This window comes from Centruroides sculpturatus, unplaced genomic scaffold (assembly GCF_000671375.1).
Source record: "Centruroides sculpturatus isolate CEXI.00-Female unplaced genomic scaffold, Cexi_2.0 scaffold804, whole genome shotgun sequence".
NCBI lineage: Eukaryota > Metazoa > Arthropoda > Arachnida > Scorpiones > Buthidae > Centruroides > Centruroides sculpturatus.
This window is the reverse complement of record NW_019385046.1, coordinates 26,998-52,124: the sequence shown is the minus strand read 5'-3', so window position 1 is coordinate 52,124 and position 25,127 is coordinate 26,998. Positions and strand designations below refer to the sequence as shown.

The 25,127-nt window shown below is 28.9% G+C and overlaps 2 protein-coding genes across 4 annotated transcripts; both read right to left on the bottom strand.

The window, feature by feature from the left end:
* Nucleotides 1-705: 705 nt before the first annotated feature.
* LOC111633871 (glutamine-rich protein 2-like) lies at nucleotides 706-21,736 on the bottom strand. Of its 3 annotated transcripts, XM_023378507.1 has the most exons (11): nucleotides 21,636-21,736; nucleotides 21,211-21,465; nucleotides 20,253-20,330; nucleotides 16,116-16,301; nucleotides 9,187-9,362; nucleotides 9,052-9,096; nucleotides 5,364-5,423; nucleotides 5,165-5,263; nucleotides 4,611-4,631; nucleotides 2,151-2,234; nucleotides 706-754 (listed from the first exon to the last, which is right to left on the bottom strand). In XM_023378507.1, coding segments are annotated over exons 1-11 (1,056 nt in total). In that variant the 5' UTR covers nucleotides 21,687-21,736; the 3' UTR covers nucleotides 706-753. The 3 variants fall into 3 exon arrangements, with proteins under 3 accessions (XP_023234275.1, XP_023234276.1, XP_023234274.1); XM_023378506.1 differs by lacking the exon at nucleotides 706-754 and having other exon boundaries at nucleotides 2,001-2,234; XM_023378508.1 differs by lacking the exons at nucleotides 706-754; nucleotides 21,211-21,465 and having other exon boundaries at nucleotides 1,998-2,234; nucleotides 21,636-21,723.
* A 1,482-nt stretch (nucleotides 21,737-23,218) lies between these two features.
* Nucleotides 23,219-25,127, bottom strand: LOC111633873. The gene is made up of 3 exons (XM_023378509.1): nucleotides 25,112-25,127; nucleotides 24,240-24,571; nucleotides 23,219-23,359 (listed from the first exon to the last, which is right to left on the bottom strand). Exons 1-3 carry the CDS (start codon nucleotides 25,125-25,127, stop codon nucleotides 23,219-23,221), a joined length of 489 nt encoding a protein of 162 aa, XP_023234277.1.

Genomic DNA, 25,127 nt, shown 5'->3' with positions numbered 1-25,127 from the left:
ATAACTTTTAACAATGATAAATTTTAATTGCATTAAATTGAAGTTAAAATGTACAAGGGCTATTTTTTTAAATAAGGTCTGTTTGTGAATGAGAGTGAGAATGACGCATGATTGCAGCAGTGTGCATGAGCATCTGCTTTCAGCATTCCTTGCGCATGTTTAGATGCCATTTGCAGTCGTTTCGTCTATCTGTGTGCTGAACTGTAGAAGTTTATAATGTTTAAGAAAATTGAGTCGCCCGCCGACCATAAGATATGATCTGTTATTTGATTTCAACACGAAAGATCATGGTAACTGTCTTTTGGGACAAGAAAGGGACTTTGTTGGTGGATTTTATGCCAAGAGGCACAACAATCAATTCTGATGCTTATTGTGTGACCTTAGAAAACTCCGCTGTGTCATACAAGACAAGCAGCGTGGCCTAATGTCTTCTGGCGGCAGGCGGCAGATTTCTTTGAAATTGGAATTAAAAAGATTTTTGAGTGGTATGACAAATCTTTGAACAAAAATGGAAATTATGTAGAAAAGTAGATAAAAGTATGTAGAATATGGGAAAAAATATATTTTAATGATATTTACAGTATTTTTCTTCTTATTAAAAAACGGACCTTATTTAAAAAATAGCCCGCATATTAATTTATTTAAAGAATAACTAACATATTCAGCAGTTTTAAATGAAATTAAAAATTTATTTTGATACATGATACAAAAATTTTAACTTGTGATTAAACAATTTTGAATATTCTTGTATAATCTGAAAAGAAAATTTTATTTTTTAAAAATTAATCTGTTAATAAAATTAATTTAGTAATAAATAATTTTTCTTATTTATTTGGAGCTAAATCATGAACAATAATTAATTTAGCATTTAGTACCATATTCATACATATTGTGAAATACACATTTTTTTTCATTTTATGGAAATTAAATATTCTTTGAATTGAATTTACAATTAAGTTATAAAGAATACTCAATTCTCTAAGATATTTAATCAAAATTCATTAACTATTTCCTTTTATATAATTAAAAAATTATAAAATTTTTATAAGAATAAAAGTAAATATATTTCCGAGTAATAAAACAAATCTGATAGTTCAAAATATTTATTTTATAACCAATCTCCAAAATTTTAATGACAATTTTTATTGTTTAAATTTGTTAAAATTCAATTTGTTGTTTGAATTAAATTAAAATGATTTTAATGGATTTTTTAATAAATTTTTTGAAAAATATTAATAATTTGATTTTAATGAATTAAAATTTCAGAATTGTTTTATTTCTGTTAGGAATCATTTGGATTAAATATTAGAGTAAACAAATTCACCACAGATTTGGAACTTACATAATCATTGAATTAAACAAAAATGAATAGATTAAATTAGTAAGTAAATAAATTATAATATAATAACATATGTAATTCAAATATGATATATATGAAAAACAGAAAATATATTTCCCAAATTTATCATGATGATTTACAAATTTTTCTGTAAATTCTAAATTCCACACGTAGATATACCCTTTTAATAATGGCTCTAATTTTCTTAAGTTCTTTGTGTATTTTCACATAATAAAAAAGCTGTAAATTTTTTTGATCTGTTAAATTCAAAATAGTTGATTTAATTAAATAAGATTGATGTTTTGAATGAACAGATCAAAAAATTTGGCTTTTTCAGCTGCAGAATTAGTTTTTGTTTCCTAAGGATGTTATTTAATTGTTACTTTTTTCAGAAATTATGGTATATTAGTACTTTAAAAGTTACATATTTAACTTTTAATGATAAATTTATCAACTTTTGTTATTAGTCTAAATCTGTGGATCTTGAATGATGATGTTCTATAAATTAAAAATTATATAAGAAAATATTCAAGTTATACAGGAAAAAATTATGTATTTGAGATAATATACAATTTTGTTTCAATTAAGTCTGTCTATATTATAGATTATAAATACAGTTTAAAATATACAACTAAAAATATAAGGATTTCAAGGAAACATTAAATATACTTGAATAGGACTTGATTCTAAATTTTGTTAACAGAAATCTGTTAACTGATAAAGAAAATTACTTATATATCAACTGAATTCAGAAAAAATAAATTATTATTATTATTTATAACACATTGTATAAAACTGATTTACTATTTACCATTGTGACGAGGAAATTTGCCGAGTTTTCTCTAAATATCCTCGATATATTCGTCCGTCTGTTCCTTGTAATGGAACCTCTTCCCTGATATTAAATTTCAATATTCAATAAAATTTATTTGGATAGATATAAATATAACGATAGCTTTTAAATATTTTAAAAATGTGTTTAGATGGTAAAACATTTGATAAAATTTTCTCTAAAGAATAAATTTTGTATGATGGAAAATTTGTAGATTTTCAAGAATCTAGTATAAAAATACACTCAACTAGCAATGGCAAATCTGTAAACCATGTAATGATTTCAAGGTACCACAACAGTTTTTATAAATTATTTAAAAAATGTTTGGTAGATTTCAAAATTTTGCATATACAGGGTATCTCAGTTAAATGTTTCAGAACTTCTAAGAGGGGTAGGGTGCATCCTGATGACTCGGAATCATATAGCAATGTGGGGTCAGAAATGCTTTCCTGAAGCGGTGATGTACACAGAAACAGTTAATCTCTGGTGCAGGCTTGCAAAGAAATTATGGCTGGAAATATGCCTCGTCAGATATCGTTTCACTTACAAGTGTTGTGTGGCTGGCCCACTACAATCTGCAGCCCTGTACACCAAATGCATATAGGCTAACTCTGTGTCCTTGTGCGAAATGATAATTCCCTGCAAGAACACTCGGAACTTTCACACAATGCCATCTACAGCGTCAAGAGAGCATTTCCAACCCCACATTGCTATATGATTCCAAGTCGTCAGGATGCACCCTACCCTTCATAGAAGTTCTGAAACATTTAACTGAGACACCATGTATAGTGTAAAAGCAGATCCTAAAGCTGTTGGAAAGAGTCTTACGGGTCACTAATTATAAACCTCGGACAGAAAAGTTATCATCAAATAAACAACAGCAGATATCCTATTAAATGAAATACAGTATTTGTTTCCATTATAGTTGCATTATTATTATTAATTTCATTTACATAGAATTTGTTGTTTGTTTTTGTTTTGATAGTTTAGAAAGTTCAGTAAAATTTCTTTTCTTTTTTTTTCTAAAGTACTCAAATTAAATATTTGACCTGTGATTTGGAATTACTAAATTTCAAATTTGATTTTGAACTACTATTGGAAAAAGACTTGCCACTGCATTAGACTTTTGCTAATCTGGCCATTCCTTGTGCAGAGGGGTTCCAAATTAGTGTGTGTCAAATTTACTGAGTGTATAGGCCTGAAGCCAACGAATGACATCTCCAAAAAGAATCAGTATCAAAGGGCAAGTCCTTTTGTACCGATTCTTTTTGGCGGCAGATGGGCAAACAATATGGTGTGCTGACATGTGATACTGTGCACAGAAATGAAACCTGAGTAAACGATAAACAGGATGTGTGACATGACAAACATTTTCGTGGATATCAAAACACAAAGGCAATTACACTGGGGTATGCCTGATAATCGTGAGAAAAGATTAGCAAGAGTGTACTGTACAGTCGACCCCCCCCTATAACGTGCGTTCCTATAATGACAATTCCTATAACGTAGCGAAAAAATTGTAGCAACATTCGTATAAAGCAGCTCCTAAAACGTCTTCGCCGACTCGTTTCGCGACAAGATTGATAGTCTGGACCAATAGTGGATGAGCAGCCAAACTACTTTCCTCCGACCCTGCGCCACGCTACGGAGCGGCTAAATTGAGTTTGCTATCGTCTGTTTAGTATTATATATAAATTATATATAAATTAGGTACTGTACATATAATTATATAATAATTATATATAAATTAGGTACTGTATATATAATTATATATTAACTTAATTTATTGTAACTTTATTATAATTATATATATGCTTTCTGCCGCCTGGCAACACGCTACGGAGATTTTAGGCTAGTAAGTTGAGTTTATTATCGTCTGTACAGTATGTAAATTAGGTACCGTAAGTCTAATACAGCACTAATTTTATACATTTCTTGTGAAAGAAACACTTCTTATTCAACGGCCATAAAAATTATTTATATTAATGATGTCTCCAAAGGTCAAGTTATTTTTCTGCGAAAAATTATTTATCAGAAATCGCGGCCGCCGTTTCGTGTGCTGTTCCGCGATGAAGACAAGCTTTGAACAACGGCGTAGTCGAATGGTGCACACTCAGTAAGTATTCCTATAATTTTTTGTTTATAACATAGTTTATACAGATTATTCCCAAAAAATTATACGTGTTTTGGAAATGTTGAGTGGAATTAGTCTAGAATCGGTTAATTTTATAGAAGAAAACCTTTCAAACAGCCTTAGTCCGTGAAGTTCACACCTATCACGCTGCGATTGGCTCATGTATTTAATCATTCCTACAACGTAAAATTCGATTAGCGTGGAACGTATCTAAGCGTCATAGGGGGTCTACTGTATTTTAATAAATTTTCTGTAAACTTTTTTGTATTATGATGGTAAAACTAAAAGAATAAACTGATACTTACCAGGCCTTATTTCCATCTGGACTGAAAAATAAAATCAGAATTAATATATATTAGAATAATTTTTAATATTTATTAGTTTAATGTCAAAGCTAATGTATAAATGCATATGCATGCTTATTGCATATCCTACTTTACATTTGCCTGAAGTTAATTATGCATAATTTTATATTGTTAAAATACATGTTGTTATTCAAAGACTTTTTAGTAATTTGCATGCAATTATTTTTCTAATATAAAATTAATTTATAAAAATTTGTCCAGATATTTTTGATTATTGAAAGCAGCTAATTGCAGATTTTGGATTTGTTTAGAAAATTAACACAATGAAAAGTTAAAATTTTTTTCATTACTAAATTTTCATGAAAGTTATTTAATTATAATATATAAAATGAAAACATGCAAGTGAATTTTAAAAAATAAATTACAATTGAGATTAATTAACTTTAAACATGTAATTATTATTATGATATTGAAGGAAGAGTTTTAAAAATAGATAAATATTTTTAAAAGTGGATGTAATCTTTAATAAGATAAACTTTAAAAGATATACTAACCCAGTTATTGCAGTCTTTTTCAAATAAAAGGATTGTGTTTTCAGTTTATGATAGCCTTCAGATAGGTTACCTTTGTTTACTGGTGGCAAAAAACCTTCACTAAATAAAAAAATGAATTATAAATTGCAAATTACTTATGTTACATTACACATACAATCTATATTTAATTATATAGGTAGTATGTTAGTTTATATGTTACCTATTATGTGGCATTTCAAATTGTAACAATGGATTTTGGCTTCCATCACTTATAACAGCACTGAAATAGAATAAATGTGTTAATGAAATCCATATACATTGCAATTTAATTAATATGAACTGATTTCTATCAATCTATGATATAAAATATTATTTTTATTCAAATATTTTTAAATATAGTAAAAATAAATGGTTCTCTCATTGTCTACTTGCTTCTGTATATAATATTTGTGCAATTCTGTATATAAATACATATAAACACAATAGTCTTACTCAACAAGCATAAGAGGAAACATCAATAAAAATTTATTATTTTGTTTTCAATATATGCCATTTCCTTGATTCTAGAATGCACTATTTTACTTATCTGAAATAGAGATGTAATGCACTATCAATTGTAAGACATTTTTAGTCCAAAATAGTACTTTTAATCAGAAGTCACTGCAAGTGGACCATGTGATGTAGTATGCACCAATAACAATTCTTTTTGGTTATACTGCTCAACGGTCTTGTCATTCATATTTGTTTTGCTGATAGTGAGCATTTAATTTAAGTTCTTTTTATTATATTAAAGTGCTTCAAAATTTCATTCTAATGCTACATTATAATGTCAAATTATATATGCAGCAGAAGATTATGGAAACAGAGTTGCCAAACTATCTGCTTTGTATGATTTAAATTCTTTTCTTAACTTGTTACTTGACCAATTTTATTAGAATTTGTTGTTTAAAAATTTTTTCCTTTGGAAATTAATTTTAAGATGTTTTTTAATAACTTTTTGGTATGTCTTAGAATCATCTTAGAAATATCTTAGAATTGAAGAAATATGGTATAATAAATTATTTCATTATTTTTAATTTGAACAATACAAGTGTATACAAAGTATTTTATTGTTATGAGCATATTCATTAATCATATATAGGATACAGACACAGTATTTGAGACAAATTAAGCATATAGGTTAAATCTAAATCTGTTTTTATTATTGTAACTTTACTTAATATAAATTTATAATCATCAATAACTGTTTTTAAAATGCTCCAATGGATTTCTCTTCATATTCAGCAAAGTCTCATTTTACTTTCCCTGGGTGTTATCTATACATAACAAGAGAAAGTATTGGAATCTTGTCAAATTTGATCATCTGAGTTTTTTGCAAATCTTCACATTTTGAGACCCCCTGAATCAAAAAAGTAGAAAAAACATTCCATGGGTGTTGGTGTCTATTTCGTTTAATATCTCAGGATGGGATAAAGATTAAGAAATAAAATTTGGCATAGTAACTTGTATTTAAGGGACATTGATGCTATTAAACTTTGATGGTTAAAGGTTGAGAGGTTGGGGAAATAGAGGAGATTGTGCCATATCTTGAGAAGAATCAGACTTAATGAATTTTACTTGTAATTGGCATTTACAATTTTTTTTATAAAACTCATCACTACACTCAAAATTAAGCTTTATGCCATTTTATAATAATACTGTAATAATAATAATAAAAATCTCATAACAGATGGCACCCCACACAATTTTATTTATTATGATTTAATAACATATAATTCATACTTAATAACATATAATTTTAGTTATTATGATTTAATAACATATTAAATCATAATAACTATTCCTATAACTATAAATTCCTGGCTGTTAAAAAATAACTTTTAACAGCCAGGAAAGTTATGCAACTCATTACTGGATTTTTTTTATTCATTGGTATCTTGCACTCAAGGAAATATGATGGTATGTTAAGCATTTATTAACAGGCTAAATATTTTTGAATTTCAATAATTCTTGTATTTTAAATTTATTTACATATTCAAAATTGTCGAGATAATTAATTACTACCAAATATCTGAAATAGAAATCATTGATTTTGTTAAGCAGATTAAGATTCAATTATGTTTTTACCCTAAATTATTAAAATAAAGTAGTTTTATTATTTTATTTTAATGTCTTAAAGGATGATGATTTTTATCTAAGAAAATATTTGAATTTTTGTAAACACAGTAAAGCCCCTCTAAAAGACCATCCTACATAAAAACCACTTTTGTCCAGAGCAGCAAATCCCTAATTTCTATGTATCTCAACCCCCCTCAACTGGACCATTCCTACTTCCAACTGCAACCACCCAATTATGACCACATAAAAACAAATCTTTCTCTGCAACATACAGCAGTGTTTCAATTAGTGTGTGGTGAAAGCTAAGTTGTCTCAGATTAAATTAACAGGATAAAAAAATTGTTGGAAATTATGATCTGTCTGATGTGTACAACATGAGTGAGACTGTTTTGTTCTTCAGAGCTTTTCCCTATAAAATGCTTACAAGAAAAAGTGTGTAGTGTAAAGGAGTTAAACTTGCAAAAGAACGATTAACACAGTTTGCCTTTTGTGTAGCACAACTGGTGAGAAGGAGCCTCCTGTAAAGCTTTCTGGCCAAGATGTTTTAGGAACATAGATGTCACAGTTAAAACTTCACTGATTATGAATTGAGTGACATGGATGATCACTGTGTTTTTTCAGAACAGCTTGAAAGATTGAATGATAAAATTAAAAAGAACAGCAAGATTCTCCATGCAATACAAAAATCAAGCTTCAAATGATGAACTTAAGTTTTCTCCAGAAAATACGACTGCTCTACTTCAACCATTTAGAGTAGGAAATCATTCGAGCATTCAAAATTCAGTATTGTAAGCAGTACCTTAAGGCTATTATTGTTCAAATCAGGTTGCATGCCATATTTCTGCTAGTGCTGGCCTGAGATTTAACCTAAAACAATCAAGAAATGTTTCCAGTAATATGGTTTCAAAATTCACAAAATTCCTTTGTTTGCAGTTGTTTGAGTATTTAATTTAGTAAGCAAAAACCAGAGAGGGGGTGAGAAAGTTATTTGCTCTAAAAATTTAGAGGGAAATTGGGAGGAATATCTGTTTAAGGAATATGACATGGAGAATGAAGAACAGGATGCTTATAACAATGAATGGTACAATGAACATACAGGATGATTACAACAATGAATGGCCAGAACCTTTTCCTATGAAACTAAGTGATTTTTTGGAAGTGCTTGCCAGTCAAAAGCTACTGACAAATAATTTAGGAAATACACATCTTTAAACTTTTTTTGGTGCAAAGTAAAAAAGGAATTTGAAAAAGAAATTGTATTGCAAAAAGTTACATGCTTAAAACAAGTGCTGTTTTTTTTTCATTTGGACTAATACAAGATTAAAATACACTATACTTTAAGATATTGTATTTATTATTTGATTTAATTAAAACCCCTTCAGAGTAATCCCTCATAAAAACCACTTTTGCTCAGAACCATTGATGGCTGTAAAGTAGGGATTTTACTGTGGGTATAATGTTCATCTATAAAAAAAGAAAGTCTTGATAGATTAGTTGTTTCAAATTTTGACCTTTGACTTTTCAAAATTATTTATTTAAAAAGGAATCAAATTTATTGACTCAGGCTGTTTTTAGAGACATTTTTTTTAGCATTTATATGATCAGAATTATAATTATTTTGCATTTTTTCAATCAATGAGTTGAATTTATATGAAACAAAAAGGCATGAAGCAAGAAGATTCAGAATGTAAATCTCAAGTATGGTGAACTGAAAAAGTTAGGATGGTGATGATTTTTATTTTATAAGTTTAATGTTATGATATTCTACATAGAATTTGAAAAATACTTACTTCTTATTAAATTGTTTCAATGGTCTATCACATGAAATGCATCTACTGAAAAATAAAATTAATGTTTTAAATACTAGTAAGTCCTGTAGAATATATTTTAAACTGTTTAACATTATTACAGCTTGAGATATTTACACTTTAACTCCTGCAGCAGAACGCTCTTCCTCATCATCTCTAAGTAGTTTCAATTTTGTGATGATAATTTTTAAACGTTCCTTCAGTATTTCGCGATGTTTATCCATTTCTGATATTTCAAGTTTTTTATCTAAAAGTATCTTTATTTTTTGAAAATTTCTTTCTGTTTCTTGTTCCTATATTAGTTATATGATTTAGTAATGTATATAAATTGTCTTCTATCATCATTAATAACAATTCAGTATTAGTATTTATAGTTTTTATAAATTCAATTTTTTTAATGCAAAATAAGATTGAATTAGTGAAATACTAAAACATACAATGAACATATACAGTATATTAGACAGTTTGTGGTTCTATGTAATTTTTTTAATATAATTATCACATAACATAACACAGGTCTGCAAGTAAAAAACTGCATAGGATTTTTATACATTTTCTTATAGATTTCAACTTGGTAAAAACGAAAAAAATTCCATCTTGTCAATTTTTTTTGTTACACTCAAGTTTTTGTTTGTATCTAGCGTAAAATTCCTAGTTAACTTAAAATTTAGTTTTTTTTTTTTTAATTTAAAATATGGCCTTAAAACGAAGCTTCTCACATTAATTCTATCAATTATAGCTGCACTTGGCAATAAAAAAAAAATGTTAATGGTTGAAGAGAGTAAAGGTAGGGGGAGGTGAGTTAAGTAGTTATAGCGTTAGGAGAAAGGTTGCATGATCATGTAGAAACAGGTTAAAAGTTGATAGTTATATTACTGGTGAGGTTGAGCATGTTTTGACATGCTATCTGGGATAATAGGAATAAATATAAACAACCTACTGTTGGATTAGATCATGTTTCAACAAGCTAAAAAAGTTCAGTATCTCACTGGCCATCTAATGCCACACTCAGTTCATATCCAGCATTCAAACGCTACTGTGCTTGTATTTTTATTTCTGGAATATGCCTCTCAGAGGTTATATAATTTCTCCCGACAGCTTCTGTTATATTTGTGGTGAATACACAATAAAAAATCAACAAAGAAACCTAAGTGAGTTTGTGAAGAAAGTTTATTTTGCGTATTTCAAATTGAAACTTGTGTAAGATCCGAATAGTCCCTGGGTCTAATTAACAATTTAAATATAAAATTAAATTTATGAAGTAAAATATTATTTTGTTTTGGTGTGAAAATATCGTTTTTCTAACGTGGGAAAACTGATAAAAGAGCCACTTCCTTTAACGGAAGTTGAAGCATCCTTTGTTTTTCCACTTATCTAACACAAATCTCACCACACTGGGAATTGGCGACCCCTCAATAATTCCCCTTTTCATCCGTTCATGTGAGTGAAGACAAATAAGCTGATTGGTCACAAATCATGAGATATAGTCAAAGATCGGCAGGATTCGGGGAGTTCGTCGGGGAATCTCATATTGGAAGGAAGTTCCCATACTTGGAGATCAAGACAAAGCATGGGCTCTGCATAAGATGCGAGGAAGATCTTTGTTTGTGGTTTAAGGGTAAGAAAAACTCATTTTGTTTTGGCATTCCTATGATATGGCATGAACAGAAAAATCACACAACCGACTGCTACTTCTGTTCGGTAGATGTTAAAGGATTTAATACAAAAAATGAAAATAAAATATTTTACCCTAACCTTGTCTCAGCTATTCGTCCAGTGTCCCATGGTTCTGAAAAACCAGTTCCATAGCCACCTTCTAATTTAGATGACATCCTGAATGCAGAGCCATAACTAGGGTATGGCCAATGTGGCCCCCGCCATAGGTACCGATTTAATAAAGGCGCCAACGAGAAGGTTTCGAAATAATATGTATTCGAAATTAATAACCCAAAAAGTTCTTATATTTATATTTATATAGTATTTAAGTGTCATTAGATAATTTTTTACAATAGCATTTTTTTTAGAATAAAATTATTTTTTTTTAATAATAAAAATTAAAAAGGCACTATTTTTATTCTTGGCCATAGGCATCCAAAATCCTAGTTACGGCTCTGCCTGAATGAGTCAAAGGACTCAGGCACATTAGCTTCCCAGGACGAATCTAGCTCAGATTTTTCTGTTGACAAAGGACCTCAAATTTTTTCTCAGAGTGAGCTCAATGACTTAGTAAGAGACTTAGATCTTTCAAAAGATGCAGCTGAATTGCTAGGATCAAGGCTAAAAACCAAAAACCTGCTATCATCTGGGACCTCATTTTTGTGGTACAGGCATCGAGAGAGAGAAAATTTACTCAGTTTTTCTCCAAAGAGGAAAATCTAGTTTATTGTAATGATGTTCATGGGCTCATGAAGTGCGTTGAAACAGAATGATTCATCAGAATGGCGCATATTCATTGATTTGTCTAAAACTAGCCTCAAAGCAGTATTGCTGCATAATGGAAATGTATTTGTATCTCTTCCTATGGGATACTCAGTTCATATGGGAGAAATAGTGTTGCCACCTTTTCAAATTGCTGACCCGGACAGCAGGTGAGGTTTGTTCGAACAGAAGTTCCTGACACATGCACAATGTCATTTTGCACTGCAAAGAATAACGTGCAGTGCATGCCAGTTCTAAATCAGTTATAGTTAGGGACTAGGGAGACTTGGGTAGGAGTAATGTAAGTAACCTAAATTAAGAAAAAACAACTAGAGATGACTTAGCTCTATTGGATATTGGAGATGTGTGCGAATATGAATCGTACAAGCAAAAATAAAAATAAGAGAAAAAAGATCAACAGGCAACAGGTTGTACTCGATATTCCCAGACAAAATTAATAGCTCACACAGACAGTGAGTCAATTCCTGGACTGTCCGGGTGGTAACACTAAGGAGAAAACTATACTGACTTGGCTCTGATTCTTGAGAAAATTAAATATCAAGAGCATCAATGGATGGCTTGTGGAGATTTCAAAAAACTAACATGTTGTTGGGTCAGCAGGGAGGTTATGCAAAATATCCTTGCTTTTGTTGTTTATGGGATAGTAGAGCAAGACAGCTGCGCTGGACAAAAACTGACTGGCCACCATGAGACAGTTTAACCCCTGGTGAGAAAAATGTCATCAATACAACATTGGTTCCCCCAGAAAAAATGTTATTACCACCTCTTCATATTAAATTGGGGCTATAAAGCAGTTTGTCAAATCACTGCCAAGAGATGGGGAATATTTCAGATATCTGTGTTCCAAGTTCTCGAAACTTTCTGAAGCCAAGTTAAAAGAGGGAGTTTTCACTGCCCCCAACATAAGAAAACTTTTATATGATCCCCTCTTTTTGGAAACAATGGGAGAAAAGGAAAAAAAGTATGGGACTCTTTCTAGAATATAGTACATAAGTTTTTGGGGAATACTAAGTATCCTGACTACAACATCATTGTACAATGCATGCTGGCAGCATATGAAGCTCAAGGATGCAAGATGAGCATAAAAGTTCATTTCTTACATTCCCATATTGACTATTTTCCCAAAAACTTAGGAGCCTACAGTGACAAACAGGGTGAAAGATTTCACCAGGATGTCCATGATATCGAGAGACGTTACCAAGGAAAATGGGATGTCAATATGTTAGCTGACTACTGTTGGATGCTCAATCGAGAAACCAGAGAATGAAATCGGAAACGAGCTTGGAGCATCAAAGAGAAGAAGAAAAGGTATCATAAAAAAAAGGAGTAGACCTAAAATTGTGTATAAATATCAGAAACAATTTTTTGATTAGTTGTAAGAAAATATAATATATTTAGTTCATTGTAATAAATAAGAGTTTTTATCAAAAATTTGTTTTTATTTTGCAAAAACTATACGTGATGGGATGTTATGGAAGTCATTTTTAGAATCTCCAATCTTTAAAACATATAATTTGGCAAAAATATCCCATGCAGCTGGAAAAAAATTTTTTTTTGCAGATCTGTGTAATTCTTTACACAGATCTGCAAAAAAAAATTCTTTATAAAGATGACTATCTTTATAAAGAATTACACAGGTCTGTAAAAAATGTCTTTCATGCAAAAAAATTCAATGTCTTACAATCTTAAATTTAAATGAAAAAAATTTGGGTGCATATATATGTAAGATATGGGACCAATTCTAAACAAACACTTTATTGCAGAACATATCTACAATCCAAAAAAGCAATTAATATATGCTAGCAAATGTAAAGTTCAACAAGGTATACAACAAGAGGAAGATTTCACATGCGGGCTGATGAGAAAATAAATATAGTTTTTGCAGGAATTGTATCTGTGGTTATTTGAATCCTTTATATATTAATTAGCTTAACATCTGTTGTTTATAATTATGCAATTTCCAAATACACTAGCATAATTTAAAATTTGGGTATTTAATAAATAATCTGTCTTCAGATTACTTAAAAATGTCTAGAATAATAATTAATGTTACTGACAGATAACAAAAAGACATACTTGTATTAATTATTTTAATTAGCTTGATTCTAATTTGATTCTTTTTTTGGACTTATGTTTTGTAGTCAAAAATCTTATCTGGGTACATTTTTTAAAATATATAGTAATCTCATGTTGTATCGCTCATTTAAGGAGACAAACCAAATCAGCAATACAGTATATCAAATAATAATCAATGTGTCTAGCCACTTGTTTTTTCTAATTTTTAACTCCATAATGACTCGCTTTTTTGTAGGTTGTACTTTATACGATGGTAATTTTAAGATTAATACTGGAATAAGGTAATATTTTATTTCTTTGCCAGTAAAAATCCATATTTTTTAAAAAGTATTAGCTGAAGTGCTTTTATATTTGGAAGACAAAAAGGTGTGATATAATTAAACATGTTATATACAAATTATGAAATTATATAATAATTTAAAATTGTGTATTTATAAAATTTATTAAATTACATGCTTTTGCATATATTTATGATGATGATATTCAGATTTTCAATGGAAAGTTGAACAATATCATTTACATTAAGTTTTTTAAGCTAATTTCTGACATTTGTTTTATCAAAATAATTTTGAAAATATGAAGTATAAACATCATAGAATAAAGATGCTGCAAGATAATTTAACGTAATTCATTAATTTTAGACATTTATTCATGTAATGTTTGATATAGTAAGTTCTTTTGAAATATTATTCCCTATTCAAGAATTTGAGATTTTGATATGATGATGATAAGGATAGCTAATGTAACAATTAAAATATGATTTGTAACTCTAAATTTTTGTAAAGAAACTATTTTTTTCAAAAACAAAAAGTTTATTGAAAAACTGGAATCATAAACTAAAGAAGTAAAACAATGTCTTCTTGATGAGAACAGAGTTAATATGCTATGCATGAAACAGATCACTTAGTCTTCTTGATGTAACTTGCTGTACTCATGTTTAAAAGATTGTAATAATTGCATACCATTCATGCATTTTGATAGTATAGAAATAGTATGTTAGCATTGATGATGTAAACAAAACAGATTATATATTTATTAATCTATAAGGCAACTTTTTAACAGCTTAAAAGAAATTTATAAATATTGTTTTTTTATACTTACAATGGTCACTATTGCAGTGAACCAGCTGTTAAATTATTTGAATCTCATCACTGATGTATATGTATTAACTATCAGTATCAAGAAGGAATAATATATTAGATTTTGCATATATAACTTCAATATGAAATGATTTGTAAAGAAAATAATTTTGTTTTTTGCATTAAAAAGATAATGAGAGCCTTCTTACTGCTCATAGAGTGAAAAAATTAAGTGTTGATGACATATTAATTGAGAAAAATATAGTTTACGAATTAAAAAATTTTTTTTTATTAATCTTTGTTTAAAATATTTTATCATAGATTTAAAATCTGCAGCTTTGGAATAATAATTGTTTTTCAAGGAATTTTATAAACCAAAAATTAGATGATAAAACATCTGCTTATGTTACCTCATAACTCTGAAAAATCATATCGACTCAACTAATAAAGGATTTTGATGAAAATTTGCCATGTGTCTTTGGAATAAAACTCAATACTGTAAGGTCTCGTTTTATGTGGTGGATATGTTCTACAGAAAAGCGCATATAAAAAATTCGCATAAAAAAAGACTTTACTTGCCTTGAAAAAGTAGGGATACGTTCCGAAATTTTCTAAAATCGCATAAAACCAAAACAACGAGTTAAAATTAACTTAAAACCGCATAAAAAAGTTTGCAGAAATTAAAAGAAATAGGCTGCTTATTACTGCAACTTGAAATCAGCAAAATTTAAACTCGCTACTTATTATAAAAATGAACAAAACACCGCTAAAATAAAATTTAATTTCAAAACAATTACAGTTTATACCTTTCAATGCGAAACTCAGAATGATGTAATAGCGACTTGTCGATGGTAATTATCATGTACTGTACATACTTCATTAGATCGAACTGTACAAGGGGAATCCCCGAATTGCAAAAGCTCACTCTAAAAACAAATCACTGACATCTGGATGTGAAGAGTTAATTAAAATTTAATTAATTTAATTCTTTCGTTTTTTTTTCAGTTTTAAGTATTTTTTATGTTTAATTACATTTATATCAAAAATTGCTAGAAACTAAAGCGATTAAGGTAGATCTAGCTGTCCTTTACATCCATAAACGTTATATGTCAGTGGAACAAATGGAGCTATATGTATGTTTGTCCAAGAAATTTTTGGATGAAATACAAACCACACAACTTCAAAATCGCATAAAAATAATCCACATAAAAAGAGACCTTACGGTACTAGTGTTTACTATGCCACAAAGTAATTTTTAAAATTTATGTTCATACACTTTTGTTTGGCATATTACTAAAATATTGAGCTTTGGAATGTTTATATGTATATACATTTTCATTATTATTTCTAAATATGAATTTCTTATTGTGTAAGTGGAAATATTAAAATGTATAGCATTCATACTTTTTTATTACTTTATATTATTTTAATAATAATAAATTTTAAGCTTACTTGAGCAGCTATTTTGGCAATTACATCAACAAATTGCAAATTTATTTCTTCACAGGAAGCCACATGTGTTGATTTATCAAGTTTTTCTTCAAGTTGGGATTTATCTGCTTTTCTATCTAAGCCATCAAGCATTTCAGATCTGTCTACTTTGCAGTTTCGTATATCTTCCACACGATATTGTATGTCCTATACATATCAATATACATATCAATTAACAAGTAGTTTGACTACAATAACATTATACTATTATTAATTATAAGTTACGATTACCAAAATTTGAAAGTTTTGTATAAAAATTGTTTGGATTTCAAAAACAAAAATAAACTTAATGGATCATATTATTTTATTTTTATATGATGAAAACTGTGTAAAATGTTTTGTTTGGAGTTATAAACACACAAGATTTGATTTCTTTTCTGTTCTATTCACTTTATTGAACATGCAAATAATTTTTCTGTGTTCTTTTTCTGCTATTACCAAGTTATTTTAGTTTAAATCCATTTATTCTCCTTGTTTACTAGATAAACTTTGTTTTTTCAAGAACAATTGTTCCTACATCTACTGCCACTTATTAATGAAAATATTTAAATCAAATGACTATAATGATATAATAATTACTGGTATTAAAATAAATAAACTGTTTAAATATAATATGATATATATTGTAAGATAAAGATTGATGAAGGGCACTCAAAAATATCAAATTTGATATTTTTTTCTTTACAATTATAAATATTTTTCTGATTGAGACAAATATTTCTGTCATTGATGATGTAATATCTATGATACACAGATTAATTCCATAATGAATGTGTTGAATGATAATTAAATCATCTGTTGTTCCTAACATCGAATAACAATATTGAAGACAATAGGAAAAATAAGAATGATAAAATATGGACTTGTTCCTGTAGCTGTCTATAGTGGCCTAACTCTCCATTAGTTTCATCCACTTGTTTCCAATATAGACTATTCATAACAAAAATTTCATAATAATTCAATCTCCACAAAGAGCCAACCCCTTGGACCATTTCCCACTTGACTCCCTAGCTTTGCTTACTTCACTCAACCTCATATGGGTGGTTTATGGGCAGCCCACCTTCATACCTGTGCTCACTTGGCTCCTCTCATAATCCAACCTCCATACCCCTACTTGCTTCCCTTCTCTTGGGCCAATCCTCTTGCTATAGTGCATATAAATCACTTGGTCATCAAAGCACTGAACCAAGGGTATAGAGAGAAACCAGGAGGAATGATTACCCTTCCTTGAGATCTGCTCTTCCTTTTTTTTTTTCTTCTTCTTTACATTCTTGAATAACAAATTTTTCAAACTAAAAATATTTAATGAGAATAAATTAATTTTAATAATCATTATGCTGAAGTAACTATAATCTGAACAAGATGATGGTCCTTCTATGAAGAGTTCTCCTTAATTGTAATTGTCATCTTTCACTGGCAACATATAAATTGCTTTCTCATTAACAGTCACCATGTTACAGCAATACTCATTGGAAACAGTGTTGTCATCAATAGAGTAAAATTTTTTGAATTGCTGACAAACTCTCCTTCTCAGTCTTTGCAATTCTACTGAGAAGATTTCTCTGCATCTCATTTGTAAATATGCAAACTTTTGCTTGGACAAAGTTATTTATCTGAGTTCTCTTTTCTTGAGCTGGGTGTCTGTCAGCTTTCCTTTAGAAGTTTGATCCCTTTAAAGAAAGATAACAAACTTTTGAAGTAATTTTTATGTGGTGAACTATAGATTTTTCTGATTTAAAGGTCTTCTGGCTTTTGTCCCCCACTTGTACAAACTACAGTCTGCTGTATTTGATGCAAAAACATATTGTCATAGCTATTCCCATTAATTTTTTATTAAGCATATTACAGTAATACCTCAAGATACGAAATTAATCCATTCCTAAACTGAGATTGTATCATGAAAATGTCGTAAGGTGAATCATTTTTCCCCATACGATTATATGTAAAATCAAATAATTCGTTCCAACAGGAAAAAAACACTCATATTAAAGGTAAGTAGTACATTGAAAAAAAAATAACTTTAGTAAGGAAAACACTGAAAAATGCATTTGTAGTTGTAAATGTATAAATAAACATAATAGAATAATAACCGATAAAAAAAATTGTAGTTTTATTTGCACTTTATCTTTAAGGATAGACCACGGTGGAGGTGTAAACTGGTGGTGGAGAAGAGGGAGAGGGGAAATGATACTAAAACTTAACTTGACATAACACAATGTAATAATAACTTAAAAATAACTTAACACTAATTTTTTAACTTTTCTGTTTTATATATATTTTTAAAATTTTTTATTCACTGTTTTTTGCCGTCTTTCCTTTACCTCCACCAACACTTTTACTGGATAGAGGTCTCTTGGTAAAATATCTATCCAAAGAGGTTTGGCTTTGCCTACTTTTTAAAATGTTTCTAAAATGACTTAGGCAAATGTCATTAAACTGAGCAGCAATACAGTCAGTGTGAACTTTTTTGGAATGTTTCTCTTTAATAAAATCAGTCACTTTCTGATAATACCTCAAGATTTCCTTTATCGAGCAAGATCCTTCCACAATGAAGCAAACACGCGGACTGAGACCAATGAATAGAAGTGAGTAAAAAAGGGCGCTGCAAACTAATGTAACGTCGTATGGTGAGGTTTTGTTCATACCATAGAGCGAAATTATGTTCAAATTTCATGTCATATCCTGAAAATTTCATATGCTGGGGCGTTCGTATCCTGAGGCACTGTACCACTGTAATTTGGTTAATAAAGTGTATGCATGTAATATATATATAAAACTTCTTTTCCATCTTTCAGCACAAAACAGCCCTTTTCTCTCAGCCATCATGGACTTGGCCATGTTTAAAACAAAGTTGGATGATGATAGCCAAATCTGATATAAAGGATCTGGGTGAATTACCCATAAAAATTTAAGGTTTTGACTTTGATTCAAACCAATTTCTCTCAGAATGGCAAGCTGATATCTTTACTGCATTGTCCATCTAGCCATAATTATAGGAGCATTGAAATAGTGAATTTAGTATTGAATAATGAAATCCCTTAATGATACAAAACTAATTTTATATATGTATTACTGATGTTTCATATGAAATGATTATATTTTTATTCATAAAGACTTTGTAGGATAGGATTAACTATTGTAATTATGTCAAAATATGTTGCAAATAATAATAATCTTACTATACAGTAAGTTTTCTTAATATCTACAGTAGATGTGAAGAAAATTATCATACTTAATTTATGATGATATCTACAAATGTAAAGTTATAGGTAGTGAATTATTTTATCCTGTATCTTAGAAACAAATCCTATAATAATTCAATTATTGTGACAATGATTATCATCAGCATCAGTTAGACTGATATAAAATAATTTAACAATTGAAATTTATAAGAACCTATTCATTTATTTTTAACAAATTTAACTTCAAAATTTGAAATAAATAGCTAAAATAATTTATATACTTTTATATGTTGTTTTCTATAAAATTTATACATAGAGCACCAAGAAAATTTATAAATTTTTAATATATTTTGTATTTGTTAAAGCATAATAAAGTAATAATGATACCATAAAATTATATGTAACCCTATTAACACAATGATTGTACTTAATTATTATACTAGTAAATGAGAGGCATTCAAGGCATTCAAATTTTTTCTAATGTTAATTCTAACATACCATTCATAGCTGAATAAGAAATGGTAATTAGCCAACGTACAAATTTTGCAACAAATGGACTAAATAGTTAAACTCTACACTCTTAAAAATCTCTAAAAACATATTTTGTGCTCACTGATAACTTTGCATTAAGTAATTTTCCTATTCAAATACCACTATCTCACTAATCAGATAGAAAGGGATAGAATCAACTTCAATTCACAGCCTGTTATGGTTTGGGGATTAAAGTTAATTTGACCAAAAGTAATAGTAGTAGACTTCCTTCTGGATGAAAGGATGGTCCCTGAAAATTTTCATTTTATTTGCTCAAAATGTATCAAAATGCATGAAGAGCTAGCTTGCTTACTTTCTCCTTTATATATTAGATTATTTATATACAATACATCTATATTTTTTGAATATCAATATTTGATATTACCTCTATAACTGAAAATTTTTTCAATTCTTGAAAGATTTCTTTTAGTTGTTCTCCAATTTCAAAAAGATTCTGTTTTCCCTAAACACAGTGAAGTAATAAGATTATTAAACATGTTTAACATTGAAATAAATGATATATCAGATATATTTTTATTTAATTCAGTTTTCCTCAAAGTAAAAACTTCCAGAGAAACTCTATACTTTTGAGCATATACCTTCATCAGGAATCAACATATATTAACCTCCAATGATTGGCATATGGTGCTAGAGCAGGGATGTCCAACCAGTTGCCCGTGGACCTCACTGTGGCCCACTTAATATTTTTATGTGACCCACTGCACCCTAAACTTTTTATGTACATTTTCATTTATTTTGGTAAAGTACATTGTAAAAATTATTCTTGTTTCACTGGATACACTTTGAAGTCGTAATGATGTAATTGTTGCTAGAAAACTATACTACCCCACATACATAACATACTGTTGTGAACAGTTCTTTTCATGCATGTAAAACATCAAAACCGAAATAGATTGAGTAATTTGAACAGAAATAGGTTGAGTAATTCTCATTTAACTAGCATTCTTAGAATTAAGACTAGTACCAAAAAATAGATATTGACAATGCAAGGAAGGCAATATCAAAAATCGCATTGAATTTATTTATATTTTGTGTGAGTATAATTTTTTTACTGTCAATAAAACAGTATTTTGTGTTGTTATACATATTTTATTAAAATTTGATATTCACATTTTGAACTTTTTAAAAGCACATATTTATATAAAGTACCTTTTTTTGACCCATTGAATATACTGTACCTATATTTATAATTTGGCCCATTAGGAAAAAAAGTTGGACAACCCTGTACTAGAGTTTTCAGAGAAGATTTTGCTCTAAGAAAAATCAATTTGAAGTAGATTTATGTTTGAGGAGCCTCCTTAACAAATATGTTCTTCATTTACCTCTGTTATCATATCAGCTTGCAGTTTTGTTATTCCATTAATAGTAGTAGTTATCTCTTGTAACTTTTTATTTGTTTCATTTGACATTTCCTCGTATTTGGTCAGTTTTTGCGTAGATTCAAATATATGTATATTCAATTTTTCTGCAATATTTTCTTTTACAGACAATGTATCTTGTGATATTTCTTCTCTCTTATCACACAATTCTTGCACAACTTTTATGATTTTTTGAATTTTCTCTTCAATAGCAGAAATCTTTACGTAATGATATATGTTGTATACACAGCAGAGTTTTAATATTAATAAAATTAATTATTATTTTATTGTCATTTTGAAAAATGATTCTGATATTTGTAATTTTATTCATTCATTCATTTAAATTAAAATAAAGTTAAATAATATAATCCCATTAATATAAACTTTACCTTCAACTGACTAGAATCAAATTCAATCCTTCCTTTAATATCTTGCGGCATATCAGACAATTCAAAATGTTGCTGTATATCAGCTGTCTGAAGGTCTTCTTCTAAAATTAATTAAATTAACTTTTAAATTAAAAAATAAGTAAACTTTTTTTTTAATTATTATGTTTTAAGTTGTTACCTATTAAATCTTAAATTTACTTAGGATTAATGATTATTAGTATATAACATATAAATTTAAATCTGTTATGCAGAATTCTACTATGATTTATTTTAATAATAGTAATAATATAAAAAAAGTAATTTAAGCTAGTGATATAAAGATTGCTGCAAATTCTCCATGATAGTGGATGCAGATAATAAAATATTATACTATGAAGAATAAATCTTAAATGTACAGTATCCCTCTTATATCAATCCTTATTATATTGCTCATTTGTATATAGTTTTTTTTTTGTGTTCTAAATATAAAAGTGCTTTAGCCAACAACTTTTAAAAAATTGGTTGCCATTGAATTTCTGCTGGCAAAGAAATGTTACTTTATTCTGGTCATTGATCTTGAAGAAGCAAGTCGCACAGAGCTTGAGAACAGACAAAACAGGTAGATAGATACATTGATTATGTTGTGCCATCTGATATATCACTCATTTTGTTTCACCTAACATGTATGATACAGCAAGGACTAATATGTAGAATTTTTATGCTGTACTATAAAATTTTCTGTATTATAGAACTATAGGTTGTTAGACTGTGTGTGTGTGTGTATTATGCATGCAAGCAAGCCATGACATGCTATGGAGAGCGATTTATTGAGTCTTGGGATAGGCTTTCCAGGCATCTCAATCCCTTTGCCTCATGATGCTCTTGGTTTACCATCTTTTTTCCTCTTTTTAAAAATGAAATTACATAAATTGACATTTTAAAGTTTAAAATTAAAATTTTAATGTATAGGGGTCAGAGCTGGACTCTATATATGTCAGCCCCCACAACTTCAGCCCAGGCTTCCCCTCCTCTTCATTGGCTCCAAATATGCATGTACTGTACACAGTGCTGGCCCGAGGCAAAGTTTTAGGATGGAGCAAGATCCTATTATGGCACCCCCCTTGGTTGCCCCTAATTTATACCCTTTAATTTTCTTTACCACTGAGGCTCCCCCTAGGACTTAGAGCCTGGAGCAGTTCTCCCTATGGTAAGGCCAGCTCTGCATGTACAGTACAGTATGTATGTACACAGTGTATAATATATATACACACCTTACCTAATCTAACCTGTGTTTTTGTTTGTTTTATCTGAATTCAAATAGTTTTTGATTGATCAACATGATATTATTTTTAACCTCTATAAAACAAATCTTTTAATTTATTTTCAATAAAAGAAATTTGAGTGTTAATATTTTTCACTGATTTATGTAGCATATATTTCATATTTTTTTTTTAATAAGAGTAAAGTATTGTTTCTTTTTGATACTTATTGATAAAAGTTATAACATTAATTGTAATTGTATAGCTCCAGTTTTTCATAGAAAAAAAAAATTATATTTGAAAGCATAAACCCTAATTGTTCCAATTTATAATTTATATTAATTTTTACATAAATTTTATATAAACTAAACTTAGACATCCAGATGACTGAGTGGTTAAGACATCATCTTCTATAACTGAAAATTTTTTCAATTCTTGAAAGATTTCTTTTAGTTGTTCTCCAATTTCAAAAAGATTCTGTTTTCCCTAAACACAGTGAAGTAATAAGATTATTAAACATGTTTAACATTGAAATAAATGATATATCAGATATATTTTTATTTAATTCAGTTTTCCTCAAAGTAAAAACTTCCAGAGAAACTCTATACTTTTGAGCATATACCTTCATCAGGAATCAACATATATTAACCTCCAATGATTGGCATATGGTGCTAGAGCAGGGATGTCCAACCAGTTGCCCGTGGACCTCACTGTGGCCCACTTAATATTTTTATGTGACCCACTGCACCCTAAACTTTTTATGTACATTTTCATTTATTTTGGTAAAGTACATTGTAAAAATTATTCTTGTTTCACTGGATACACTTTGAAGTCGTAATGATGTAATTGTTGCTAGAAAACTATACTACCCCACATACATAACATACTGTTGTGAACAGTTCTTTTCATGCATGTAAAACATCAAAACCGAAATAGATTGAGTAATTTGAACAGAAATAGGTTGAGTAATTCTCATTTAACTAGCATTCTTAGAATTAAGACTAGTACCAAAAAATAGATATTGACAATGCAAGGAAGGCAATATCAAAAATCGCATTGAATTTATTTATATTTTGTGTGAGTATAATTTTTTTACTGTCAATAAAACAGTATTTTGTGTTGTTATACATATTTTATTAAAATTTGATATTCACATTTTGAACTTTTTAAAAGCACATATTTATATAAAGTACCTTTTTTTGACCCATTGAATATACTGTACCTATATTTATAATTTGGCCCATTAGGAAAAAAAGTTGGACAACCCTGTACTAGAGTTTTCAGAGAAGATTTTGCTCTAAGAAAAATCAATTTGAAGTAGATTTATGTTTGAGGAGCCTCCTTAACAAATATGTTCTTCATTTACCTCTGTTATCATATCAGCTTGCAGTTTTGTTATTCCATTAATAGTAGTAGTTATCTCTTGTAACTTTTTATTTGTTTCATTTGACATTTCCTCGTATTTGGTCAGTTTTTGCGTAGATTCAAATATATGTATATTCAATTTTTCTGCAATATTTTCTTTTACAGACAATGTATCTTGTGATATTTCTTCTCTCTTATCACACAATTCTTGCACAACTTTTATGATTTTTTGAATTTTCTCTTCAATAGCAGAAATCTTTACGTAATGATATATGTTGTATACACAGCAGAGTTTTANTTCTCTGTGGCTCGTCTTTACAATGCATGAGTTTGCTGATTTAAAAAATTCGGCTAGATCTCGCTATTAAATATAGCAAAGATTTAAAAATGTACGAATTCACAAGTGAAATTGAAAGTTTTAATTTTGAAGTAACGACTGTTATACAAAATATAGAAACTGCATCCCGCTTAATATTCTACAGGCTCTTCATGATTTTGGTTTAATCGAGTCTTACCCAAATATCAATGTCGTTCTTCAAATATTTCTAACTCTTCCCGTTTCTATTGCTTCGTGCGAGAGAAGTTTTAGCAAGTTAATTAAACTTAATAAAAAAATATTTAAGATCAACTATCGGATAAGAACGATTATCCAATATTTCTATTATTTCAATAGAATACAATATCGTTAAAAATATTAATTATGATGGTGTAATTAATGAATTTGTTGAAATGAAAGCCAGAAAAATTCAATTAAAATAAATCTTATTAAAAATCTATTTATTAAAAATCTATGTTTTATTATTTTCCTGAAACCAAATAAATTAAGGGGCCTAAATGCAAATTCTTGCACAGGGCACAAGAATGGCAAGTTACGGCTCTGATCACACAT